At 35.7% G+C, this 27,821-nt stretch overlaps 1 protein-coding gene across 3 annotated transcripts in view; it reads right to left on the bottom strand.

Moving 5' to 3' along the window:
• LOC127786462 (uncharacterized protein At4g17910) overlaps positions 1-23,469 on the bottom strand; it is a 76,018-nt gene extending 52,549 nt beyond the window's left edge. For 2 of the 3 annotated variants that reach the window (XM_052313875.1, XM_052313877.1), the window contains exons 1-7: positions 23,263-23,469; positions 23,086-23,149; positions 22,880-22,925; positions 21,391-21,524; positions 19,928-20,001; positions 19,669-19,744; positions 19,502-19,591 (exon numbers count right to left, since the gene is read on the bottom strand). In XM_052313875.1, the coding sequence (XP_052169835.1) occupies positions 19,502-19,591; positions 19,669-19,744; positions 19,928-20,001; positions 21,391-21,524; positions 22,880-22,925; positions 23,086-23,149; positions 23,263-23,312 (534 nt within the window). In that variant the 5' untranslated portion in view covers positions 23,313-23,469. Of the gene's footprint in view, positions 1-19,501; positions 19,592-19,668; positions 19,745-19,927; positions 20,002-21,390; positions 21,525-22,879; positions 22,926-23,085; positions 23,150-23,256 lie in introns of all 3 variants that reach the window. The other variant, XM_052313876.1, reaches the window with a different exon arrangement.
• Positions 23,470-27,821: the final 4,352 nt, after the last annotated feature.

Genomic DNA, 27,821 nt, shown 5'->3' with positions numbered 1-27,821 from the left:
CCTTCAGCTCTTTCATTCCGTAATTCTAGTAAACTTGGAAAACATCAACAACTTCCGTTTGTCTCTCATGATATTACAGCAAAGAGACCTTTAGAGTTGATATACTCTGATGTATGGGGTCCTTCTCCTACTATTTCTGTTAAAGGATTCAGCTATTATATTATCGTTGTTGATGCCTATTCAAGATTCACGTGGCTATATCCATTGAAATTAAAATCAAATGCATTACCTACCTTTATCAGTTTTCATAAACTTGCTGAAAATCAATATCAAACCAAGCTTAAAGCTATCCAAACTGATAATGTGGGGGGGGGGAATTTCGAGCCTTTTTACCTTATCTACAAAGTCATGGAATACAGCCTAGGTTTTCATGTCCTTAAACTCACCAACAAAATGGTGTAGTCGAAAGAAAACATAGACATGTAGTTGAGATGGGTCTTACAATGCTCACTCATGCTCACATACCGCTAAGATTCTGGGAAGAGGCATATCAAACTGCAGTTTTTGTTATTAATATGCTGCCATCCTCTTCATTACAATTCCGTACCCCCTTTGAGCTTCTCTATGATAAAACACCTAATTATCTATTGTTACATCCTTTTGGATGTGCTTGTTTTCCTTACTTGAGACCTTATAACAAGCACAAGTTTGACTTTCATACCCAAAAGTGCATATTTCTTGGATATAGCCATACTCAAGGAGGTTACATCTGTTTGCATCCTTCTGGAAAAATTTATGTCTACAGACATGTGAGTTTCAATCCGGATGAATTTCCATTTCCAGTTCTATTCTCTTCTTCATCCTCTACTTCATCTATGTCCAGTCCAAACAGTTCTTCTACTTTGATTTTTCAGTCTCTTCCTTCTTCTTTTTCTTCCACCTCTTTTAGTCCTCATGTAGTACAATCTTCTATTCCTCCTGAGTCTGCACACACTTCTACAAGTTCTGATCATTCCTCATCTCAAGAAGTCTCTTCTGCCTCATCTCTTTAGCCTATACAGTCTTTTACTCCCAGAATGTCAGTTTTTGTCCCTAAATACAAAACTGCTCCAGCTCCCTCAATTCATCCAATGATCACTAGGTCCAAGACTAGACAACTTTTAACCACCTCTCAAGCCTTGGTGAGTTCCTTAGAACCTAACACAATTCATGAGGCCTTATTAGACTCACAATGGATTAAAGCTATGGAAGAGGAGTTTCAACTTTGCAGAAAAATAATACATGGGAGCTTGTTCCATTTTCTGATGATATGAATCTGATTGGGTGTAAATGAGTATTCAAAATTAAGTATAACTCTGATGGGACTGTTCTAAAATATAAGACTCACCTAGTTGCAAAAGGTTTTCTCCAAAATCCAAGCATTGATTATGCTGAAACATTCAGCCATGTTGTTAAAGCACCTACTATTAGAGTGTTGTTTTCTTTAGCAGTGACCTTTGAATGGGATATACAACAGGTTGATGTAAATAATGCATTCCTAAATGGTGATCTTGAAGAGGAAGTGTTCATGCCTCAGCCTAAAGGGTTTATTAGTTCTACATGTCCTTCTCATGTCTGCAGGCTAAAAAAGTCCCTTTATAAACTGAAACAAGCTCCTAGAGCTTGGTACACAAAGTTAAAGAATGCTCTTCAGTCTTGGGGTTTCTTAAAGGCTGTCTCAGATGTTTCATTGTTTATCAAACAAACATCTACCTTTGTCATTTTTATTTTGGTGTATGTTAATGATATATTGATTATAGGCTCGGATTCTGCTGCTTTACAAACTTGTATTCATGATCTTGACACCCATTTTGCTCTAAAGACCCTAGGTTCTGTTAATTACTTCCTAGGGTTTGAGGCATATAGAGGCAATGGTCTCTATCTTACTCAGTCAAAGTATGTGTTAGACCTGTTAAAGAAGGCTGCTATGTCAGATTGTAATTCATGTGGCACCCCAATTGATACTGTTGTATCTCTAACTGATGAAGGTGAATTGTTTGCTAATCCATCCTTGTATCGGACATTGGTTGGGTCATTGCAATACCTTATTTATACAAGGCCAGACATAACTTTTGGAGTGAATAAGCTTAATCAATTTTTGGCTAACCCTAAGCAGCAACACTAGTTGGCTTGTAAGAGGCTGCTAAGGTATCTTAAGGGTACAATCGATCTGGGCCTCTTCTTTTCACCTTCTTCGGCAGATTTACCCCTTATTGTTTTCACGGATGCCGATCGTGCTAGTTGTAAGGTGTCTAGGCGATCAACTAGTGGGGTGTGTGTATTTCTTGGTAATAATCTAATCATTTGGAGTTCAAAGAAACAATCAGTGGTTGCTCGGTCTATTGGGGAGGCTAAATATAGGGCCATTGCTCAAGGGTGTGACAGAAGTGTTGTGGCTGAAATCCTTATTTGGTGAGCTAGGCTATTCGTGTGTGCATACTCCAATCATTTGGAGTGATAATCAAGCAGCCAAGAGTATTGCTGATAATCCGATTTTTCATGCCCATACAAAACATACTGAGATAGATATTTATTTTGTTCATGAGAAGGTGGAGAAGAATGAAGTTGAGATCAGATATGTGCCTACCACTCATCAAATAGCAAATGTGTTTACTAAAGGATTACCAAGGAGCAAGTTCAAGTTTTTGGTTGACAAGTTGCATATGCAGCAGTATCCCATGGTTGTTGATTCTCGAGGATTAACTGCTAGACAAAAGATCAAAGGGAAGTCCACTTTGAGGGGGAATGTTGGAGAGATTACTTGAGATTGTTTCTGTTATGTATTTACTTAGTGTATGCTGTTAATATGCGATAATATGGTTTCTGTTATAATGGTTAGGCATGGTTATATATAAGCTCGTTAAGCTTTCATTGTATGTGTTGAGAAAACATTTATTCATTTTCCTAAGAAGTAAAGTTCTAAGATCAGTCTCTTCTTCTCTCTTGTGCCCTAGATTTCTACTGCCCTAACCTTCTTTACAGGTTTCATGTCTTTTCGATTTTTGTGGAAAAAGATATGCCCAATTGGTAACGACTTTGCAATGCAGTCACTCGATTAGACTAGCTAACTTAGAGTTAAATTCGAGAAATTCAAACCTTAATAACATAAAATAATTTTTGGCTTTTGGGTATGTTACAGTTCATCAAGTGAGCTCTCCAACAGCGTATGACTCCCATGAAAAGGTGGAGATTTGGCCAGTCAAATAACTAAAATACAGAAGTGTGTCACAGCAAGAACAAAACTATGAACAATGGACTTTATGTAATTTTTCAAAGGGTCAAATGATGTTATTTGAAGTTGATATTTTTACACAAGGTCATCTTATGATTGTTATAGTTGTTTTGAAATTTTCATAAAATTTTATGACTACTATGTATTTTAAATATTCGACTTCAATGGGATGTCGAAGAAGACTCACAAAGTGCATAAAATGGTAATATCACCAAGATTCAATCTAAACATGTTTAGATGCGTTAGAACTTTAATTATCACCCTTAATGTTAGCGTAGATTCGCAGCACTCTCTATGACACTTGTACTAACAAATACACGAATAGAGTCTCTCAAATCCTCACGGCAACAAGAATAACAAAACACAGAATTAAAGAACACAAAAAAGAAACAAAAACACCACAAGAATTATCCTGGTTCGGTCTCAAATTGAGACCTACTGTCCAGATTGGCTTGGCCTTCACTTCTCCACTATCTTGTATTGGTTTATTACATGTGTTGTTGACAAAACTCTCACATAGCCCATATAACCTAAAAACTATAGAGTTCCTAACCAAAGTATACACAGCAATACCCGCCTCACCCTTGCACACAGCCAACACAAACCCTCTCTCACACAAGATAGAATTCCTGCATAAAGCATAAAAATGAAGTACACCCTAAAGCCCACTCCCAACCCCTATTTATAAGCCATAGGTGCGGAAGTAACAATAACAGAAAAAAAACTGCCCCATAACTGACCGTTACATAACAACCGGCCAGCTGTCCTTCTAGAGACAATCCTTCTAGAAGCCTTTTCTTACCATTAAAAACATAACATAAACAGCACTAATTTTACATAACATTTCCTGATATCTATTACACTAATCTAGTACAAATGTTCTAACACTTAATCATGATTTTAGAATAAATGGTTGCATTTTTAAATAGATTCAGGTTGAGGCTCTCTAGTGATCTTTGGGTTAAACTTAACCAAAGGAAAATTTGTTAAGGGATTCACTAAAAGAGCCAAGGGGGAAGAAATTAATTTAACAAGGGAAGTTGAATTAATTATAATTATTTCTTCAAAAATAATTCCCCAGTCTTCAATTTAGTAACATGCCTGGGAGAGCAAGATGTTACAATTAAGCCTATATTAACACTACGTTGTTTCTAGAGTGTAAGGCCTGAAAGCATTTTATAGTGTAATCCATTTCATGGATGAGACGAAGGGATGAAAACCAAGAGATTAATTTGTTTTGGAAGGTTAAAGTAAAAACTACAGTTGCACTTGGCTAAAAGAAAAAGATAGGCCCAACTGATTCTCTTTGACAAGCAAGGAGGTTGCAAGGAATTATATCATTTAGGAAATGCATATGCAATGAAGAATGAACAAAGAGCCACCATGCGAAAATGATATGAAAGGAATTTGAATATCAGTAAACAATAGAGAATCAGATTTTTTAAAGAAGAATTTTGTGTAAGAGATTTGATACTCAAATTTTCATTATATTCATTATCTCTTCATTTCTAGTGGTTAAGCATTTTTTTGGGAAAAGGGCTTTGGATTCCTTGAATATCAGTACACAATGGAGAATCAGACTTTTTAAAGAAGAATTTTATGTAAGAGATTTGATACTCAAATTTTCATTATATTCATTATCTCTTCATTTCTAGTGGTTAAGTGTTTTTTTGGGGAAAGGGCTTTGGAGGTTTGTAAATGAAACTAATCTTTCTGTTGGAATAAAGGAAATAGAAGACTTACTCAGCTAATTGGCTCACCATTGAATGCAGAAAATTATGTTTCCTAATGTAGATATAGAATGTACAGTTAACCATTTTTTCTGTATCAATTAGCTGACTAATTAGTTAGTTTCCTAATTGTTTATGTTTCCTTAATAGCTAGTTTCCTTAGAAGATAGATTGACAGTTTCCTCATGAAAGTGTTTCCTTATGAAGGTATCACTCACCTTAAATATAACTGTAAATATACAAGAATTCTGAGAATTTCTACATGGTATCAGAGCCATCTTTCTAGGGCATTTTTTTATGGCCTTCATTGCTTTTCTCATTTCCAGCATTCTTTCTCTCTCTGGCCTTCATTGCCACCATCGCATACTTGCTATTCTGCCTTCATCGCAGCCTTTCCTAACCATTCTCCCTTCTTTTCATCACAATATGTCAACTACTTCTTAGGATTCTATCTCAACTGCTATGGGTGAACTACCAGCTGCACCTAGGACTATCACTGCAGTAGGAACTAGAAGCGATTTCCAGAATATAAATCCTCTATACCTGGCTTGATGGAACTAACTACCTGCAGTGGAGTCAAGTAGTTCGCACTTTTCTCAAAGGAAGAGGGAAGATAGGACATCTTATTGAACCTAGCCCAAAAGAAAAAGATACAGGATTTAGGGCATGGGATGAAGAAGATTCAGTGATTATGTCCTGCTTATGAAATTCCATAAAACCAGAGATTAGTAAAAATTTGATGTTCCTTACCACTGCCAAGGAAATACAGGAAAATCTGCAGCAGACTTATTCCAAGAAGAAAGATGCAACATTGATCTACAAGTTAAAAATTCAAGTAAGCTCTACCAAACAAGGAGGAATGTCTATCACCGAGTATTACAACCAGATCAGTGTTATTAAAGGCGCGCCTTGATACCAAGCGCAAGCCTGGCGCCTAGAAACAAACTAGGCAGGCGAGATCTACCCAGGCGCGCCTGGGCGCACCCAGGCCCTCAGGCGCAGCCTTGGGCTTAGATGTGCCAAGACTGTGTCTAGTTTGTTTTAATTTAATTTTAATATTACTTTTCATATTTTAAGAAAATACTAAATTGGAATTAATTTCTTGCTATATTTTAATCAAATCTAATCCTAATTCAAATTATACCTAAATAAAAGAAATCAAGATATTATGAAAAACTGAAACAAACAGACTTAAGATACAAGAAATCCCCAAAAGTCAAGTTTGCAGAGTTGTCACGTCCAGCAGTTCTCCTCTCCCTTCTTGGCTATTCTCGGCTATCCTCTCCCTCGGATGGCAGTCACGACACAGCTCCAAGATGACCAGGACTCCTCTCCCTTCTCGGCTCTCCTCTCCCTCTTCAAACGGACGGTTGCAGCAGCACATCCCTCCCTTCTCGCTCGGCTCTCCTCTCCCTATTCAAACAGATAGCACATCCACCCTTCTCGACTCTCCTCTCCCTCTTCAAACGGACAACTATGACAACACAGCCTTCCACCCTTCCCTTCTCGGCTCTCCTCTCCCTCTTCAAACGGACAACACCCTTCTCGGCTCTCCTTACCCTCTTCAAACAGACAGCACAGCTCCACAACTTGTGTCCCTTCTCGACTCTCCTCTCTCTTCTTCAAACGGACAACACAACTACTGCATCATCTACCTTCTCAGCTCTCCTCTCCTTTCTCCAAACGGACGACCCAACTTTAGGTAGCAACGAGAAACAACAAACAGCAAACAAAGGAAACATCAAACGGTTTCCAGGTATGTTTGTTCATTGTTATCTCCTCTCTTTATTTATTTTCTAGTTTCGAGTTACGAGTTACAAGTTACAAGTTTCAACACAAAGGGCAGCAAGCCAGCAACAGTTGATTTATTATTGTTATTGGATATTTGTTTGTTCTTGGAAGAGTTATTTTTATAACATGCTTGTTAAAATATTATTAGAAATTAGGACCTATTTTATACTTTTTTCTTCAACTAGGACATATATTTTTATTTTATTTTTTTTTTATTAACTTGAGCCTAGTTCCACCAGGCTCGCACCTCGCCTTGCGCCTCAGACTCCAAGACCCTTGTGCGCCTTAGTGCGCTTTGGGCCTTTAATAACACTGAACCAGATGACTGGATTTTGGCTTGAAATAAACCACAACCAAGATCTAAAACTGAATACAGCCATGACATTCAAGTGGTTCAAGCATTACTCGAAAATGATCGAGTATTTGAATTTCTTGCAAGATTGAATTCTGAGTATGATCGAATCAAAGTTCAAATCCTAGGTAAGGTTCCTATACCAACTCTTTGTGAATGTTTTCAATTGTTCGTGCTGAAGAGAGTCAATGAGGTGTTATGCTGGAACCTCGTATACAAGAGACTGCAGCAATGATCTCTCATAGACCTGGAGGAGGGAATAAAGGAAACAATAATTTGAGGCCAACAGAATCAAGAAAACAATCTAGCAAAGATGGACTATGGTGCACCTACTGCAACAAACCTCGCTACACTCGTGAGAATTGTTTTAAACTACATGGTATGGCCCAAGTTTTGGCACGGAGAAGAGGATTCAAGGGCCAACGAAGCAGCTAAGCTAATATGGCTAACAAAAAGCAATTACTAATCGACGCTGCATAGCCAGACAAGGAGAAGTCTACAAAATTCAACAAAGAAGACATAGGAAGATTGAGACACCTTCTTGAATCTCTCAATAAATCTTCAAGTTCTTGTTCTCTTGCTAAAAGTGATATGTGTCTTATGAATGATTCTTTTAAAGCATCACATATTAAAACAAGTAGATGAGTTGTAGATTCTGAGGCTATTAATCATATGACTTATGATATCTCTTTCTTTGATTCATACAAACCAACCCAAGGAAACCAAAAAATTAATATAGTTGATGGCTCTCCCACTGACATTGTTGGACAAGGAAGTCTTCATCTTACCCCTTCCATGTCTCTTACAAATGTCCTCCATATCCCTAACCTTTCAACTAATGTTATCTTTGTCCAAAAAAATTACTAAAGAACTCTATTACAAACTAACATTCTTTGACTCTCATTGTGTGTTTCAAGATCAAGTCTCAGGAAGATGATTGGATTTGCTAGAGAGCGTGATGGGTTGTACTACCTTAAGGATCTTGACAACGGTCGAATAAAGGGAAAAATCTCCTTTCTCTCAAGCCCTTGTAGCCACATCTAATAAACAAATAATCTACGCACATCATATTCGTCTTGGTCATCCACCTTTTCCTCTCTTAAAACATATGTTTCCATTGTTGTTTAAAGATCTAGTTGTGTCAGATTTTCAATGTGAAGGGTGTCAATTTGTTGAACACTGTCGTACTTCCTTCCCTATCAATTCAATGAAATGCAATCAACCTTTTACTTTGATACATTCTAATATTTGGGGGCTAGCAAAGATTCTTGATATTCATGGGGTTAGGTGGTTTGTCACTTTTATTGATGACTGCACTAGGGCTATTTGGTTGTTTTGAATGAAAGACAAAACTGAAGTTAATTCACTGCTTCTTCAATTTCAAAAAATGATTTTTACTTAGTTTGGAACAAAAATAAAATGGTCTTGCTCGGATAATGCCAGGGATTATTCCAAACAGAACCTCTCTTCCTTTTTTATCAAAGAAGGTATTATTCATGTATCTTCATGTGTTGAAACCCCACAGTAAAATGGGATGGCAGAATGGAAAAAACTGTCATCTCCTAAAAGTCACTCGTGCACTCCTTTTTTAGTCCAATGCTCCAAAATTCCTATGGGGGGAAGCAGTTCTAACAGCTACTTATCTCATAAATTGTCTTCCTTCTAAAGTCCTAGCCAATCATAGTCCTATATGTATTCTTGTCACGGTCCTAATATGCAGAAGTAGAATATACCGTGTAGGGGGGGGGGGGGGGGGGCTAGCATACTGCCATACACATGCGACAGTTAGGGAAGGCAGTTAGCTAATTCTAGAAGAGGGTACCTATGTAAATAAGCTTGGTGGCAGGAATGTAATTGCAGGATCCTATATATAAAGGACCCGAGAACATGTAAGGAACTATCGAGAATATTAATTGAACCATTCTACCATTTCCCTCTCATTTCTGTTTCTCTCTCTTGATTTCTCTCGACTCTTCCTCAGTTTCTCCTTCCTTCTCCCTCTATTTCTACCATTCTTCAGCGAATTCTAGAGAATTATCGTCAGATCACTTAGGATCCGACAATTCTATCCAACCATTTTCCAAACATTGTGTGTAATAGAAATCAGTCCCCAAAAGTATTTGGTTGTGTTGCTTTCTTGCATATTCACAAAACTCACAGATCTAAATTGGACCCCCGGGCAAAGAAGTGCACCTTTGTTGGTTATTCTTCTACCTAGAAATGTTATGATCCTTCTAGTCGATGCACCTATGTTTCTCTTAATTTCAAATTTCATGAGTCTCAACCTTTCTACATATCTCCTCACACCCATCTTCAGGGGGAGCAGTCCAGAAACAAAGATCTGTTTTCAAGTTCCATCCCCTTTCTCGAAATAAACGCAAACCTTCTTGATAAAGCATCATCATCTCGACCCTTTCGCAGTGTTATCATTCCAAAAACAATTGAACAGGTTGTAGATATGGCAGATATCACTGCTATAAAGGACATTGCAGCAACTGACACTGACAACATTGAAGTTGCCAATAACACTACGAATGTCCTTGAACCTACCAATGATATTGAACCACATGCCAATGACACTAAAAATGTCCTTGACCTTGCTAATAACACTGCAAATATTTTAGAACCTACCAATTTCCATGAACAGGTGCAAACCCAAACCCTTTAAAGACACTGAAACAGTATTCAAAAAAAGTACAACCCTCACAGCTGCTCAAGTAAGTCCAAGAATCAACTCCAAGCCTAGGTAATGCAAACACTTTGAACTTGTTCAATTCTGAAACTGATAGCACTATTGTTGTGATGCTAACTCAAATTGTGATCTCTATCTTCCTATTGCTTGGAGAAAAGGAACACGAAAGTGTACCCAACATCCTATAGCCCATTTCATCTCTTCACATAAACTATCCTCCCGGCACAAAAGCTTTCTCTCCACTTTGAACTCAATCGAAATATCCAAAACAATATATGATGATTTAAGGGACAGGAACTGGACATATGCCATAAAGGCGGAAATGAAAGCTTTGGAGAAGAATGAAACATGGGAGATGGTGGTGCGTCCCAAGGAAAAGAAAGCAGTTGGTTGCAAATGGGTCTACACTGTTAAATTTAAGGCAAATGAAACTATTGAACAGTACAAGCCAAGGCTAGTTGCAAAAGGTTGCACACAAACCTATAGGGTGGATTACCAAGAGACTTTTGCACCAGTGGCAAAAATGAACACGATGAGAATCCTATTATCTCTAGCAATTCATTTTGGCTGGAAAATCTAACAATATGATGTAAAAAATGCATTTCTTCATGAAAACTTAGAAGAGATGTACATGGAGCCACCACTAGGCTTTGATGGCAAATATGGTCATAACAAAGTTTGCAGACTGAAGAAAGCCTTGTATGGGCTAAAACGATCTCCACGAACTTGGTTTGAGAGATTCACTAAGGCTACGATGCAGTTTGGGTATAAACAAAGTCATGGTGACCATACTTTATTTGTGAAACACTCAAGTAAGGAAAAGATTACAGTCTTATTGGTATATGTAGTTATTGGGAGTGATGAGGAAGAAAAATTGAGGTTGAAAACATAATTGGTTTGAGAATTTCAAATGAAAGAGCTGGGCAAATTGAAATACTTCCTCGGAATTGAAGTAACATATTTTAAACAACAAATATTTATATGTCAGCAAAAGTATATTCTTGACTTGCTCAAGGAAACAGATACCCTTATATGCAAACCAATGAGTACACCTATTGATCCGAACCATAGAATGAACAAAGAAAGCAAAGGGGAATAATCATTGATAAAGGGCGCTACCAGAGGATAGTAGGAAGATTGATTTATCTCTCACACACCAAACCTGATATTGCTTATGCCATGGGACTAGTTGGTCAATTCATGCATAATCCTAAGGAGGAACATCTACAAGCAGTGCAAAGAACTCTCAAGTACTTAAAAACTACTCCAAGAAAAAGGAATTTTGTTCAAAAAGGGAAATAACCTAACAGTAGAGGCATACACCGATGCTAACTATGTTGAATCTCTCACATATAGAAGGTCAACTACAGGCTACTACACTTTCATAGGAAGAAATTTGGTTGCTTGAAGGACCAAGAAGCAAAATGTGGTAGCCAGATTAAGTGCAGAAGCAAAATTTCATGCTATGGCTCTAGGTATTTGAGAGCTTTTGTGGATCAAAATAATTCTAAAGGATTTGATGATTGTGAAACAGTATACTAGGGCAAACGAATTAGCAAACTAGGGCACAATTGAGAGAGAAGAAAGCTCTCGCAATTCACTGAATTTAACTCAGATGAAATGAAATGAATCAGGAGTACAACAATAACTCTATTGTGTTTATATTTATGCACAGCAAGACAATTGCCTAACACACACCACCAATACATAAAGTAAAATACAAACAGTGTTACAACAGCATTAGATATTAACTATGTAAGGCCCAACTTCTGGGCCTTATGTTGAGAAGGCCCAAGACTTGAAAACCCAGCCCACATGGCCATATAAAAGGCCCTAGTGCTCCCCAGCTCATTTCCCTCTTCTTCTTCCCGTTGCAGCACTCTCGCTCTCTCTCTCTCTCATTTTCTCTTTCAATTGATTTTGCAAAATCCAGTCGTTGGATCTTGAATCCAACCACATTATCACTGTGAAATCAATTCCGATCTACAACAAGGTAAACTTTTTATTTTTATTAGCTTTACTTTTAGCACAGATTCGTGAGAGGATACGTATATGCGCATGGGTGTGTTGTTTGAAAGTTTGAGCTCAAATCTAGAAAGATCTAGCCATTTGATCTTGTTGGTTTTTGGGTATGTAAGTCAATGGGGTTGAGGGTGTTGGGTGGCTGCCTCGGATCGCCGAAAAACGTCAGCCCCGGTGGCCGGTGGCTACTAGCAGTCCACGTAGTAATTATGGCCAAAAATTAAAAGTTAGATCTACCAAAATCCAGCCGTTAGATTTAACCCATTTTTAGATATATTAACTCCTTTGGTTAGGCATTTCAAATGGTGCGTTCTGATCGTCAGAACCTTGGGTCGGCGGTGGTCACCGGTGGCTGGTGGCGGCAGCGACAATGTAGCTGGTTAGGCTGTTTTATTTTTTATTTTTTTGGGAGGTTTTTGGGTTGTGGCAGCTTTTGGGTCGGTTCAAATCCTAAGAGATTTAAATTTGCTAATGTTGTTAAGTAATTTTGATGCGCCCCAACCGAGAGTCGTTTGAGAGAATCCCGCATCTTCTATAGCACTGTAAGTGGGTAAATTGTATTATGGTGGTATTTGTTGCATTCATACCTTTCATTATTCTAGTATTCTATATATACTATTCATGACTTCATTCGTGAATTGCATACGGGGAAATTGGAATCCATATTGTTGTTTTGCGCATATTGATACCTGTGATTGATTACATTTTTGTTAATGTGGATTGTGGATGACGATACCTGTATGTGATATATTACATGTGGCATTGATAATACTAAATGTTGGTATGAGATGTGTGTTAAATAGAGTAACAGTTAGAACCCTGTATCGCTAACCACAGTAAGAGTTAGCCGTTGGTGCAACATGTACGTGTTAGGGTGTGAGATAGTCCACCCTGGATGGGCGTGAGAAGTCCGCCATCCATGTTTATATCCGGCGTGAGATAGTCCGCCGAAGTGGATCTTGGTGGCGTTGAGACAGTCCGCACCAAGGAAATGATATGTGTGAATTTTGGTTCTAAATAGTTTACTCTCAATGTGCATATTTATTCATCATCTCCCATTCGGTATTATATATTACTTGAAATGTCATGGCATGATGATCTATATTCGTTGCATTGATTCTATATTTCCCCCCATTATAATGCTTGTTACCCCTCACTAAGCCAATGTCAGACTTACCCCTTAATATTTCAGATTTTGTAGGTTGGCATACATATTGACGGTATACCCTAGCCACGCTCTGGTATAGTATATACACATCATTTCACAGGGTTGTGCACGGGAAGGTTTAAATTCTTCTTGTTGCGAATTCGTAACTTGTGATTTTTGTAAGTACATGCTTAATATTGGGCCGGTGGCATCTTAACTTTCAGTATACATGTTATGGTAGTATTTATGTAAATGAAATAAATGTTTATATGTCAGAGGAATATGTGTATTGCAGGCTTGCTATCCCTTATTGGAGTCTTCGACTTCTTAGGGGGTAGTGCCGGTTATGGTCATTGGATTTTGGGTCGTGACAAACTAAATTAACAAAGTAACTTGAATATAAGCAAATCAGAAAATACTTCCTTCTAAATTCCCCCTCAAACCAAACTTCCTCTTGGATGCTTGCTTATCTGAAAATTCTTGAAAAGCAGCCTTTTGAACAGGTGACAGCTTAAGACTTGGTTTGTCACACAGAAGCTGAAATCTACTCCTTAACAATCCCTTAGTGAAAACATCAGCTATCTAATAGGCAGTAGGAACATAGCGTATTTCAACTTCACCATTCTTCACCTTTTCTTGCACAAAATGAACATCAATCTCAATGTGTTTAGTGTGAGAATGAAACACTGGAATTTCAACAATGCTCTTAGCAACTAGATTGTCACTCCATACAACAAGGTTATGAACACACGGATACCCGAGCTCTAAAAACAAATATTTAAGCCACATAATCAGCTTCCCCAACAGACCTTGCTACAACTAATTACTTTCGAGAGCTCCAAACTATCAAATTACTTCCAAGAAATACACACAATCCACCTGTTGAACGCCTAGTTGCCTTGCAACTAGTGTGATTGACATCAGTATATACAACTAGGGACAGATCTGTAGATGAAGGAGAAAATAACAAGCCCAAACCAATAGTACTCTTGAGATACCTAAAAAGTCTTTTACAAGCCAGCCAATGCTGATGCTTGGAGGCAGAGAGGAACTAACTGAGCTTATTAACTGCATGTTGTGTCATTTATATTAGATTAGGATATATGTGTCATCGGAACATTGTATTGCAGCATTTGTATTTTTCCTGTCATAATGTTAGTATGTACAAGTCTTCTAGAAGGTTTGTTTTTAAGGAGAATGATTGACCGGTTAAATTAGTTATTTCCATATAATCCACGGCTCTATGGCTTATAAATAGAGATCGTGGGATAGGGTTAGTCGATCAGTATTAGTGTGCCTCATTCCAAGAAGGGTTAGTTCCGATTTCTGTCTTGTGTTTGGGATTGAGTGAGAGAGGTAGAGAAAGGCTGGGTATAGCTTTGTAATCTCGGAATTCTGCTAAGCTTTCAATGTATATGGGCTGGGTAGAATTAAGGTTCTATTTGTAATCATCCTAAAGGGTTATCAAGATAGCGGATTGGAGGTGTTCTAGCAGTCTGGACGTAGGTCTCATTTTGAGACCAACCAGGATAAATCCTTGTGTTTTCTTGTTGTGTTTGTTATTCTCTTGTGTGTTTCAAATATCATTGTGTTCTCGGGTGTGGTAGTGCCTAGGGTGAGCTATTTGAGTTGAGAGAATCTGAGGGAGTGCTCCGATATACTGTAACACTGCAAATGCAATGTTTAGTCTAATGCAGGTTAGATTTTGCAAAGAACCAATCACAATCTGAAATAGAGATGAATCAGAAAAAGGATCACCCTCATTTGTTAAAGATTCAGCTGTATTTACTGTAGTGGCTCAAGGTTTACAGTCCAACATAGCTGCCTTCTTTAAGAGATCCAACGTATATTTTGATTGAGTAAGGTAGATGCCACTATGATCTCTATATGCCTCAAAGCTAAGAAAATAACTAACAGATCCAAGAGTCTTTAGAGCAAAGTGAGTTTCCAAATCATGAATACAAACTCTAAGTGTTGTGGTATCCGATCTAATGATTAAAATGTCATCTACATACACCAAGAGAAACAGCACAAATTGAGAAGTTCTCTGATACCATGAAATAGTATACTAGGGCAAACGAATTAGTAGACTAGGGCACAATCGAGAGAGAAGAAAGCTCTCGTAATTCACTGAATTAAACTTAAATGAAATGAAATGAATCAAGAGTACAACAATAACTCTTTTGAGTTTATATTTATACTCAGCAAGACAACTGCCTAACTAACACTGCCAATACATTGAGTAAAATATAAACAGTGTTACAGAAACATTAGCTATCAACTAAATTAACAAAATAACTTGAATATAAGCAAATCAGAAAACTTCCTTCTACAGATTGAAAGTGGTTGGATGAACCTATACTGTGATAACAAATCAGCTATCAGTATAGCACATAATCTAGTACAACATGATCGAAAAAAACATGTACACTATCCCTCACGTGTCATCAAAGAATCGATTGGTTGATATTCTAACCAAAGGGTTATCCACTTCTTAGGTTTCAAGAGATTACTGGTAAGCCAGGAATGGAAGATGGATACTCACCAGCTTGAGGGAGAGTGTTGGAATAAACGAAATAGAAGACTTACTCAGCTAATTGGCTCACTATTAAATGCAGAAAATTATGTTTCCTAATGTAAATATAGAATGTACAGTTAGCCCTTTTTTCCTGTATCAATTAGTTGCCTAATTAGTTAGTTTCCTAATTGTTTATGTTTCCTTAATAGCTAGTTTCCTTAGAAGATAGATTGATAGTTTCCTTATGACGGTGTCAAAACTCACCTTAAATACAACTATAAATATGTGCTGTAAATATGCAAGAATTCTAAGAATTCATACACTTTCACATAAAGAAGTTACTAAGATGAAGTTTGGATATCTTTCAGGGGAGGATGGAGTCTGGTTGTTAGGTCCAAAGTCTCACCTCATTGTGCAGGGTTGCAAGAAGGCATTGTGAGAGTTTGGATGATTTTTATGGGTTCATCTTTTTTCAGGTAAGTAACATGTCTCAAATTAAGTACTCCTCAGATTCTTGATGTAGTTCTATCTTTTTCAGAGGTCTCCTCAGATTCTTGATGTAGTTCTATCCTTTTCAGAGGTTTGCAAATGAAAGTAATCTTTTAACAAATAAAAAGGTCAATGAGGTGAAGTTTGGATACCTTTTTTTCTGTTTCTTTTATTGGGGGCTTTTTTTTTTTTCGGTTTGGGGGGGGGGGAGTTCAGTCAAGGTCCAATGCTCTCACCTTGTGGTGTAGGGCTGTGGAAAAGCATTATAAGAGTTTGGAATGATTTGTACAGGTTTATATTTCTCTCCTTTCACATAGGTAACCAGTCAGAAAGTAGATACTAGCTGGATAATAGGGCGGTTCCATCCTATAGTGTTTTTATTCTTGGAATTGTTTCCATTTGATAGTAGTAATAAACAGGCCTCTGTAAAATAATATTTGCCTATCCTCACCAGTAAGGTTGTTAAGTCCCCACTTTTAAAGCATAATCAACTTGAACAGGAGCTGGATTCCTCTATGGTACTGTTTGAGCATCTTTCACACTGCAGGAAGCACAAATACTTCATTTTGGGTCTTGTAACCATGTCTCATATGTATTGAACACAGATACATTGGGATAGATAGGTTTTGGACACACCAAATGGCATATCCTAATTTTTCATTATTAGCTCTACTCTTGGACACTTCTAGGGCACACAATAGATTCATGAGTCCAAAGGTCAGGGTGCAATGGACATGTTGAGTATATGTTAGCTTTCAATAGCCCTTAAAAAAATTAGGTTAAAATCTACAAATACAATAAATTTGGGTAAATAATAAAACACAAAATTAAGCCTAGTTACAACTCAAACAAAAATGAACGATATTTGTTTTGTGTGTTGAATGATATTTATCCTATCATTATTGTAGATTTATAGTCGCATCTTTAAGTTTGATTATTGATATTTTTCATTAACTTCTAGAGAGAGAAATTCAACAAGGGTTGAGGAGAAGACAATATATCTGAAAACCAATTTGGTTTCGTGCCTACTAGGTCGACAACAGAAGCTATCTACTCAAAGCGTCTGATAGAAAAGTCCAATTATTAACAAAAGAATTTACATGTGGTTTATAAACATAGAAAAAGCCTATGAAAGAGTGCCCAGAGAAGTTTTTTATTAGAAATTTACATGTGATACTTATACCTTTTATGTCAATTCGCATAAAAATTCTTCCAGGACTAGAATCCTACCATATTTTAGAAATCTATAATATAAATACAAGTTTTAAGGATGTTACTGAACGTCCCAGAGATAACATAGAGCATATAAAGAGCTTTTTTCCTAAATAGTTCATGTTGAAGCTTCAGTGAGATATTTTCATCATTGTACACAATAACCATTTTAATGTTGATTCTATTTAAGTTCTTGATGTACTCCAGTTGCATTATGGATCTTGAGTCAATTTGCATAAAAATTCTGTAAGGACTAGAATCCTTCCATATCTTAGAAATCTACAATATAAATACAAGTTTTAAGGATGTTACTGAACATCCCAGAGATAACATAGAGCATATAAAGAGCTTTTTTCCTAAATTGTTTGTGTTGAAGCTTCAGTGAGATATTTTCATCATTGTACACTATAAACATTTTAATGTTGATTCTAGTTAAGTTCTTGATGTACTCCAATTGCATTATGGATCTCAACTCAAGCAATCACTAATGAGCCAGGCCACGGGACCATGGTGCCTGGCACAAGGATCGTGCACCTACAACTTGTGGATTCTGCACTTGAGACACATAAGGGAATTTCAGCTTGGATTAGATTATGAGTTGTCTACTTGTACTAATCATTTTTAATAGTGCACTAATTCACTAGATAATATCATATATATTTTCCTCATGGGATTTCAAGAAAAAAAAAAGAAGAAAGAATGAATGAATGAATAAAAGAAACCGAGAAATTAAACAATCACCACCAAAAGATCCTAGGCAAACCACCAAGAACATAAACAATCAAGCTGTCATCTGAAATTTAAAGCACAAGAATGAACTTTGATGTTGTTGGTATGTCTCATCAGTGCTCTAGAGAAGGTACACAACAACAAACTCAAAAATCTGCCCAAGAAAAGACCTAAAGAAATATAAAGGCCAAGGAAGTGCTGTTTTTCATCAAACAAACCGTCCCCCCAACCCCCCCCCCCCCCCCCCCCCAAAAAAAAAAAAAAAGAAAAAGAAAATAGCAATCTCACCCCAGGGGATGAACCATTTTTTTTCCATTCATGGCTTTAAAGAAGCACTCTTCTTGTTGTCTTCCCTAGTATGGTATCAACCATGAATTGGAACTGTTGGGATTTTGCATGAAGGAATCTGTCTAGAAAATGAAGAAGACAGTAGAACCTCTTAGGCGAGTGAATGCAACTGGAATTCTAAGTTAGAAAGAAATTAACTTAGATGTTTTATTGTAAGGGATATTTTAGCCTTTGTGTAGGCTAAATAAAAGTCATTGTATTTAACGCCTCCTATGGTCTATAAATAGAAGGCGTTGGCAAGGCAGTCAGATAGAACAAACATTTCATTCATTTCTGTCTCTGTATGCGAGTGAGATTGCTGAGAAGAGAGAAAAGACTTTGTATGTAGAGAGTCTTTGTAATCTTGGTGTGTGTGGCAGTGTACTCGTGTGGTAGAGAGTTGAGGGTTCTTGCAATCTATTTTCACCGGATTTCTAGTGGATTGCTCTCGGGATTTATGGCTGGATGTAGGATTGATCTTTGATCAGTTTGAACCAAGATAAATCGTGCGCCTATTGTGTGGTTTGGTTGTGTTTCTTTCATTGTTAATTCTGTTCTTACATTTCCAGTTTATATTTCTATTGTTGGTTGATTTCGGGTGAGGAGTGTTGAGAGAATTGGCAAACTAGAAGTAGATTGAGTATCTAAGAGCTCCTAATCTTAACAGGAACAGACTCAAAACTTCTTCAAAAGAGGGGCTTTTTTCCCCCTTTAAAGGTGCATGCAAGGAGGGGGAATATAAAAGGGAAGCAAGAAAAAGATGTCACTTAATTCTTGACCCAAATGTCTTCAGGTGATAGGCTCCCAGACATGAAAGCTTTTGTACTATGCAAATATAACCTAACAATCACACTAAATTATAAGTCATCGATATTATCTTGACAAAGTTTCCTTCAAGGCTGAATCTTTTTGACTGGGACCATTTTTCAACTCATAAATAAATTCATAATAATGAAATGAATTTAATTTACAATACAAAGTCAGTATTGACTGTCATTTGTAATAATTGCAGATCAACGTAGAGTGGTACAGTATCAAGAAGTGATGTCCTTATTTGACTGACACTCCATGCAGATAATTAACTTCAACCTCATCTTAACCTGTTTCTCATTTTTGCACTTCCCACAAGATGTTGCAAGAATCGAGATAAGCATAAATCTCAAACAAGTCTAATTTCCAAGCATTAAAAAGAAATGTTGAATATTAGATAAGAGCATGCATAATTAATACACATTCCAAGAAAATAAATAACTAAAAGTGTTAAAGATTGAGGAAGCTTACTAGACTAGTGCCATAAGTCTCAGTTTTTGCATATCTTCTAGGGAATACCTTGAAGTCCACAGCCAAAATGCACAAGCATGTAGCAATCATCTGCAGAAGCCATTCTTGAGACGCTATGTAGACAATACAAAGACAATAGAGTAGCTACATAGGTTGAGGCTGCATACAACAGTAACCCTGTAGGACGAGATAATTGTCCTGAGAGAATTGACCTCATCTTCCAAATAAAGAGAAGCTCGGTATCTATATGAAAAGTCATATTTAAATTTTGGTTAATGGATTAAAGTGGAGCTCAGTTTGTACTCAACAACTTATCCCTCAGAAATCTATATAAAAAAAATTGCATAAAAGCTGCATAAGTCAAAGCAATAGCCAAAGATAAACAATAAAACAGAACAGAATAAATTATCAAATTCCAAATTTTACCTTTTAGCTGCAATAAGGAAAATTAACAGCGACATCAGCCAAACTGCCCCTACACAAGTCCATTCTGATAGAACCTGATGTTGATACAAGCAATTAATCTGGAACAGTCGATTTTACCAACTACAAAAAACCTAGACTTTGTGCAGGAAAATGTGATTACAAGACAACAGGAAATCATTATCTCTCAACCCGCATATGTTCCAAAGATAAGGAAGAGAGGTGATATTGCTCCAAAGCCCTGGACAGTAAGTACTATTATCTAACGCCAAAAACTCACATGAAACTCCAGAACCAGTGTTTTCAAAAGCACTAAGTGCAGTTGAGCGCAGAAAGCCTACAAAGCTTAAGCTTAAGCGAAGCACACGCTTAAGCCAAGTGAAGTGCATATAAATAAAATAAAGAATATAAACTTTTATAAGCATAAAAAATATAAATTATTAAAAAAGCAATCAATTAAAAGAACTAAAAAAGAATGAGGGCTGCAAATTTAACAAAAAATGAGATATCATTTTTCATTTATATTTTATACCAGCTTACAAGTTCATGCAACCATCTGGCAAGCTGCTGGTCCTGATGGAACTTGGAAGACAAATGGCCCTAACTCTTAGTTGAAAGGATCTGAATATGCTAAGGCTTCTTTTTTAATTTTTTATTTTGTTGAGTCTTCTTTTGTTTTCTATAAAAATTTGGCAAAAATTATATTTCATTAAAAAGATTTATATAGGGGACCCGATAGAAGAATAAGGGGGAAAAAAAAAACCATTCCTAATTTACAACAAACCCCAACTAATCAACCCCAAATTTACAGCAATCCCCAATCAATCAATTAACAATCCCTAATTTACAGCAATCAAGAATCAATCATCAGTCCCTAATTTAAGGCAATCTGTAATCAATCATCAATCCCTAATTTACAGCAATTAGGAATAAATTAGCAACCCTTAATTTACACCTAATTGCATGTTTCCTTCAATATCTTTTGCATGGTAAATACAACTGAGTTTTCTTTTTTTTTTTAAATGTATACAAGCTTTTTAATTAGATCTTTCTAAAATCTGATAATAGCTTTTTTCGGGTAAGGACTCCATACAAGCAGCCACACTACTGCAAAAATTTAAACAAATCCAACCATTCATATTGTTTGATTAAAAAAAAAAAAAACAAGAAGTGTATTTATGAAGTGCACGCTTTAATGGAGCTCAGCTAAAATCATTGAGCTTCACACAAAGAAAACCCCAAGCATGTTGTGCTTTGCACTTAAGTGTGCTTTTTTAAACACTGTCCAGAACAACTTTTTTCCCAGTATGAATAAACATAAAGAGCTTAATAATTTAAACCACTAAAAGGATCAGAAGTTTTGAAATTAAGATTGATGAAATCCTGTCAGAATTTCAGAAGAATGACTGTGAAGGTATCTGTGTTTTACTGCAAGCAAACTTTTTAGATCAGGTTGTGAAACTTACAGTGAAAAATAGGAGCATGGGAAGAACAATCAACAGAAAATCTATTGTCATCCTTGCCATGTAAACCCTCCAACTCTTGAAACCAACAACTAAATCATCATTCTTCTTCATAGAAAATTTTTCAGCATTAGGATCTGATTAAACAAAACAAAACCATTAGAAAACAAGAATTCGATAACAATTCCTTCCATTATGGGGTAAAGAAGCACAGGTAGTGATACTAAAGCAGCTGGCTCTTTGTTATGAGCAAGTGCAGGAATAAAGAATAAGGCAAATCTGATGTAATACTTGAAGAACCAATGATAATATTAAATAACAGAGTAGTCAAAAATTCAGAAGCCCACAGGGAGACCAGGAGGTTCGCTAGGGGATGATGTTAGAATATGGCTAAACACAGCCTTCAGTTCCAACGTCAGATCCAAAAAGCTAAAAGCATTTGGCTTGACCAAATAAAAGCACAACAGACCAGACCAAGATTTCATAAAAAAGAGTAACTAGCTAGCTGCAAATGCGATTTTCAATCTAGAGTTGTCTCTTGATAGTTTCATTTTCAACAAGAAAATACCATGATCCTTTTATATTACAAGGATTTACTTAAACAATCTAAGCGTAGTGGCAACAAATATTTTCTTGTAAGAGAACAAACTTTGCAATAGGGTGATGACATCTAAAGACAGGTTATTCTTCTGAAACTGGACTAACCAAAAGTTCTCGTGTATAAACATTTTAAGAATTTTTTTTCTTTGCTGGCATGGGTGGGGTGACAACAAGATTTGCACACAAAATCTAGTATGCAGGTGGAATTGCTAGTTTCCAGCTTTGCATAAAATTGCAATAGACAAGGATGCAGCCAGGATAGAAGTATCTTACGCACGCCATAGAAAAGGTGCAGTGAGCATAATTTTGGAAAGGTAAAGTATTTGCAATAGAAGCATGTGGTCATCTATTAATGTTCTGTATATAGTATACAGTGATCACTTAGGTGGCAGGAAAATGGGATTTGATATAGCGCCACTAACCAAGTAATATGAAATTGAATCTTCCTAAGAAATGTGGCAGGCAAGAACTTTTATTTCCTTAGGAAGGGGATTTAGGCTCCAAGGTTCCTTAGAAGATTTTTGGTGCACATATAGGAAGATTCTCTCAACTGATAATTTAAAAAAGATGTAACATCATCAACTGTTTTTGTATAAGGACACACAATCATAGAGCACAGAGGCACCAAAAAGATTTAGGAATCAGTTTAGCTATTTGGCATATCAATTGGTACAATACTCTGGAAAATTCAGAGCGGGGGTTAAGAGATTATTAGACCTCTTCATCTAGTCAAAAAGCACCTCAATTAGGAAATGTGATGGTATCCAGAGAGCATCGACTTAGGGTAGGGCTAGGGAGGGTGGTAGGCAAACATTAACATAAAATAGAATTCTTTCTTCACTTTTGCCCTTCTATGTTAGTAATTGACAAAAGATAATTCGTGGGTGTCTACCTTTGATAACGCTGGAGCAGAATAAATGTTGCAGAAGAAACAGAGCCTAAAAGAAAACCAGCAGAAACAACAAACAGATTGAGATCACAAACTGGCCCCAGGTAACTAGCAAGCAGCACAAATGAACTGAAATGTACAAATACAACATTTTTGAATTAAATCACTCCAATGAAACGCCTTAAATATTTGTAAAGATTGTAACTCACGGGAACTACAGTCGCTAGCGCAAAGATTTCAAGTATCGAAGATCCTTCAAGATTGCTCACAAATCTGAACAAATATGTAAATAAAACCACAAAATGAGATATGTACATATATGACATGTCTATATATATGGAAAGAGAGAAGGGGAATGGGAGGGAAGGGACTGAAGAGACTGTTACTGTTCTTTCAAATGCTTGTTAGGGTTAAATGACTTCACAGACGAATCCATAGATGAGTCGAACCGGAACGAAACCACAACTCACTTGGCCGCTTAACGCATTCGTGAGAAAAAAATACGGGATCAATCTATATCGCCGTCTTCTCAAATAAACCCAAACCCCCCCGGCGCCAACGAAACGTCTTTCTGTGCCAACAGATTTAAGTCCCACATGAAATATTCAAAGACTAAAAATGAGGATTAGTGACAAGCGGATAATTGATATATTGGAATTAGTATCACTAGATTGATATATTAGAGTTAGTATCAATAAGTTATGATTTTGATATTCGATTTAGGCAAGCGTTAAAGACTTGTGTATAATTTATCTTCTTTTATCAAAATTGAGGGTATAAGTAGTAGGAAATCGTGTAAGGACGATAATTTTAAAATAAAAATTAGTAATAATTTAAAAAATTATCGAAGTGTTAGAAGAGATACAAGAGAACAAAAAATATAAATTCATGGAGAATTGAGCCTAAATGTAGTTTGATGAAAATTATAAGATAGGTTAATTTTATTAAGTTATTGAACTAATTCTGAACTCAAAATTGAACAAAAATAAATTGAATTGGGTTGAGTTTAATTAAAAATATTATAGACAGAATTATAAATAACTCATGAGACTCAAGTTTAACAATATTCACAAACGGATTAAAAGTTATTAGATTCCAAAATTGGTTAAAATGCACAACGATTTAGGTGGAAAGCCTAATTTGAACTTGAATAAAATTCAAATAATCTTGAATTTAAATAAATTGAAAGATGGATGTCAAAATAAATATAACCAATAACAAAATGGTGTAATCAAATTTCAGAATTGACCATCAAATCAAAAATAATTAAGCTCGAAATATTGCAAAAGTAGTTGTCCAATATATGTCAAAAAACTTAAATATGTTACATTGAGTCAAAATTTAGAACAAATGGTTACGAATTAGATTGAACCATTTTAGGTCTTTATGACACCCGGATATGGTATAAAAGAAAACATTGTGATAGCTCTTAAGACACATGTCAAGTGGTTAGGTCACGATAAGTTATGATTCATATTAATAGGTCGTGGGTTTGATTCTTGCGTTGCACAGTGAGACAAAACTTTTACCTGATATTTACCTCATCTGCCAAAATAGAGGGCAGGAGTGAAAAAAAATGAACAAAATAACCAAACAAAATTGGAAAAAAAAACAACAAAGTGTTCACTCAACGATGTAAAGCTTGATCAAGTTGGAACTTCAACCACTTTGATTTGATTATAAATAGTCATATCTTTTGAAATAGGGAAGAGAATTGGCAAAAGAAATTAAATAATTATAAGGTGATTTATGACACATTTGTTGAGTGTACGAGTTACCTAAAATCAGTTATAAAACTTATGTATTTATTCAAATCTAGAAGCACCAAATGAGATAGAATAAGAATAAGAATGGGAAAAAAAAAAGAGAAAAATCAGGGGTTTTGATTGCCAGGAAAAAATTGTCCAACAACCTAATTTTGCTAGATAAAGAAATAGTGACAATTTTGACAGTTTTAGCAATTTCCAAAAATGAAGAATGGCCAATGGTGGTTGATGACATTGCAAAAAGGTTTATGGCATGAAATAAAGGTTGTTCGAGGTGGTCGAAGGCTAGCCAAAGCATTGACGACGTTGAGCAATTTATCGAGGAAGAAATAAGGTTTGGCATAATTAATAAAAAAATATTGGCCTTTTGTGCAAGTGACAATTTTACTCTTAAACTTTTGAGTTAATGCATATATATATATATATTATTTTCAATTTATCATGCATATAACCTCTTATTTTACTATAATTCTATGAGTATATTGCAATTTATATTTTATCATGCATGTGACTATTTAATTGACATAAATAGTACTACATCCTTAAAATTTATACACAAATTTGACATATTTATTGTAGTAAAACTCATTTTTTAGCATCATGCATATGTAGTCATATAATTACCCAAATAAATAGGGATACATTGTTGTCAATAGAAAGATTAATATTTTTCCCCAAACCAAATGACATAAATTCACTTGATATATAATAAATGGTGATTATCACAACATTTGTCATAATTGGGTATACGTAATATATACTTATTATATACTTAATCATATGCACAAAATTTGTTTTGGATGTATCAATAGGTAGTTCATCACTTAATTTGGTATATTAAACGTGTCAATGGGTGAACCGAGCCCATTAAAGGGAAACAAAAAGGTAGTCTGATAAAAGATCGTTACTTAGTATTAATTTATATATATGTTAATTTTTTTCACAATCACTAAGCCTAATTTGGTGATGTAATAAATTTATTTTAAAATTTAAATTTTAGTTATTACATGCCAGTTAGGTTTTGTTAAGCTCAAGGATAAGAAAAATAAGATTTTAATAATAACAAAAATATTTGTATGATATAAATATAGTTTATCAACTCCTTGTGAAGTAAAAGATGTGTTTTTATCATATATATATATATATATGTATGTATCTTAAGTCGACTAATGGTTTAGCCCAAGATAATTGAAGTCAGACAAAATATTGTTATCTAATCATATGTGTAATACCCAAAAAATTTTGTACTTAAGTGTAATTTTATTGGGGGGCAAAAGTGTAATTTTTCAAAGTTATGGGGACTATGTGTAATTTTTTAAACTTAAAGACTTGAGGGCAAAAGGTCAAGTGAAAGAAGGCAAAAGTTGAAAGGATGAAATACAATAAGCAGTGTGAACACATTGCAAGTTACTGGCACTCGTATTGTGGTCGCCGGCAACAGACGTAAAATCGACATCCAATAAGGGGTTTAGAACCATTATGGCCTAAGATAAGGTCATGAGTGCAAGGGAGCCACTAGATTGGCCAAAAATATGACTTGAATTGGCTATAAACGGGGGTTTTGGCCAAAGGTTTCATCAAAAAAATTTAGTTGAAAATTTGAGCATTTGGGGGAAAATGGATAGGGGGCTTTTGTTCTCCAAATAAATAAGGGAATTTTTGGAAAGTTTGAAGAATTTTGGTGTAGTTTTGTGTGTGTTTCGAAGTCTCGTCGAAAAATTAGGTATTCGCCAGAGCTAAGGATTAATCGGTCAAATCGAGGTGGTTTTGGCTGAATTTTGAAGCCATCAAAGAGTTTATCGTGTTCGAAAGGGAGAATGAAGCAAGAAAAATGAAGAAAAACAAAAAAATCAAGTAAAAACCAATGGTCGACAGCAAGAGGGCAATCATAAAAGATAATCGGAGAAGGCGTGTGAAAAACACATGCAAGGCGCATGGGTACGAGCGCGTTAAGGTAAGAAAAAATTAAAAAAAGAAAAGAAAAATAGAGGTAAAAATAAAAAAAGGAAAAAATTATAAAATATTAGGGAATTTAATTTTTATTTTTATTTTTTAAAATTTTGGTGAGAAAAAATATCAAAGCACGTGTTTCGAGAGAAGGCACGAGTTTCAAGAAAGTTTAAATATTAAATCGATGTAAATGGTTTATTTAAAAAATTTACATGTGAAATGGTTTACCTAAATTAAGCATGAATTTCACAAATGTTGCCAAAATATATGCGATTTATGTACATCTTGTCATATCTGTGCATGTTATATTGTCTTGAAAATTATAATATTGCATTTAACATAAAATTGTTGGCATATCATTATTTGTGTCATCCATGTTGACCATGGCGGGATGAGATGTTGCCCTAAAAGCGTAACTTGTGTTTCCCCAAGTGAGTTCTACTGGAATGACCATAGAAGTATCACGTGCCGTGTGTTTTCGTGTCGGGGCTAGAATATTAACAAAAAGTTATTCTAGGGTGTTGGTTGATTTTATGTCCATGCATCATATATTTATGAAAATTGTTTTAAACCCCCATTTAGAAAATTTATCTTCTAATTTGAACTTTGTCCCTAGAATATTCAATTTTTCTGGTGAGACGAGTAGTGGGAAAGGAAAAAAGATTGTAGAAATGTGATTATACTGATAGTCATGTAATAAGTCCTACACTCGTGCTATGACAAGTTGTGAGAATCTTGATAGATGGCATGTTACAGTTATTATTATGTTAAATTTGTCTGTCGGATATTGTAATTTTTATGGTTATTGAGAACAATATTATATGGATTAATTACCTTTGCAATTACAATATTCCTTTAGGTTTCGATTATGCTTTTGCAAGTATTTAATTTACCATTCCTTAGCTTATCATTTGGAATGCTAAATATATTTGTTTGGAGATTTTTAAATACGGTATTTTGAAAATTTTGAGATGGTATTGCAAGAAAAAATATATATATTTCAAAAAAAAAATCCCTAAATAGCGATACGCCTTGAAAATGTGGGTCGTTATAGTATGTAAGTTCTGTCGACTTAAGTATAACTTAAGTCGACCGAAATTAGATAAAATCTTGGTCTCTTAGTTTAGGTTGACTTAGCCTTCGACCGAAGTTGCACAAATTGTGGTTGGACAATTTCGGTCGATTGAAGTAGTGTCTTCGGTTAACCGAAGTCCAACGGTCATCTCTGT

This window comes from Diospyros lotus, chromosome 12, assembly GCF_014633365.1.
Source record: "Diospyros lotus cultivar Yz01 chromosome 12, ASM1463336v1, whole genome shotgun sequence".
Lineage (NCBI taxonomy): Eukaryota > Viridiplantae > Streptophyta > Magnoliopsida > Ericales > Ebenaceae > Diospyros > Diospyros lotus.
The sequence above is the reverse complement of the archived record's forward strand: the minus strand, read 5'-3'. Positions and strand labels throughout refer to the sequence as shown.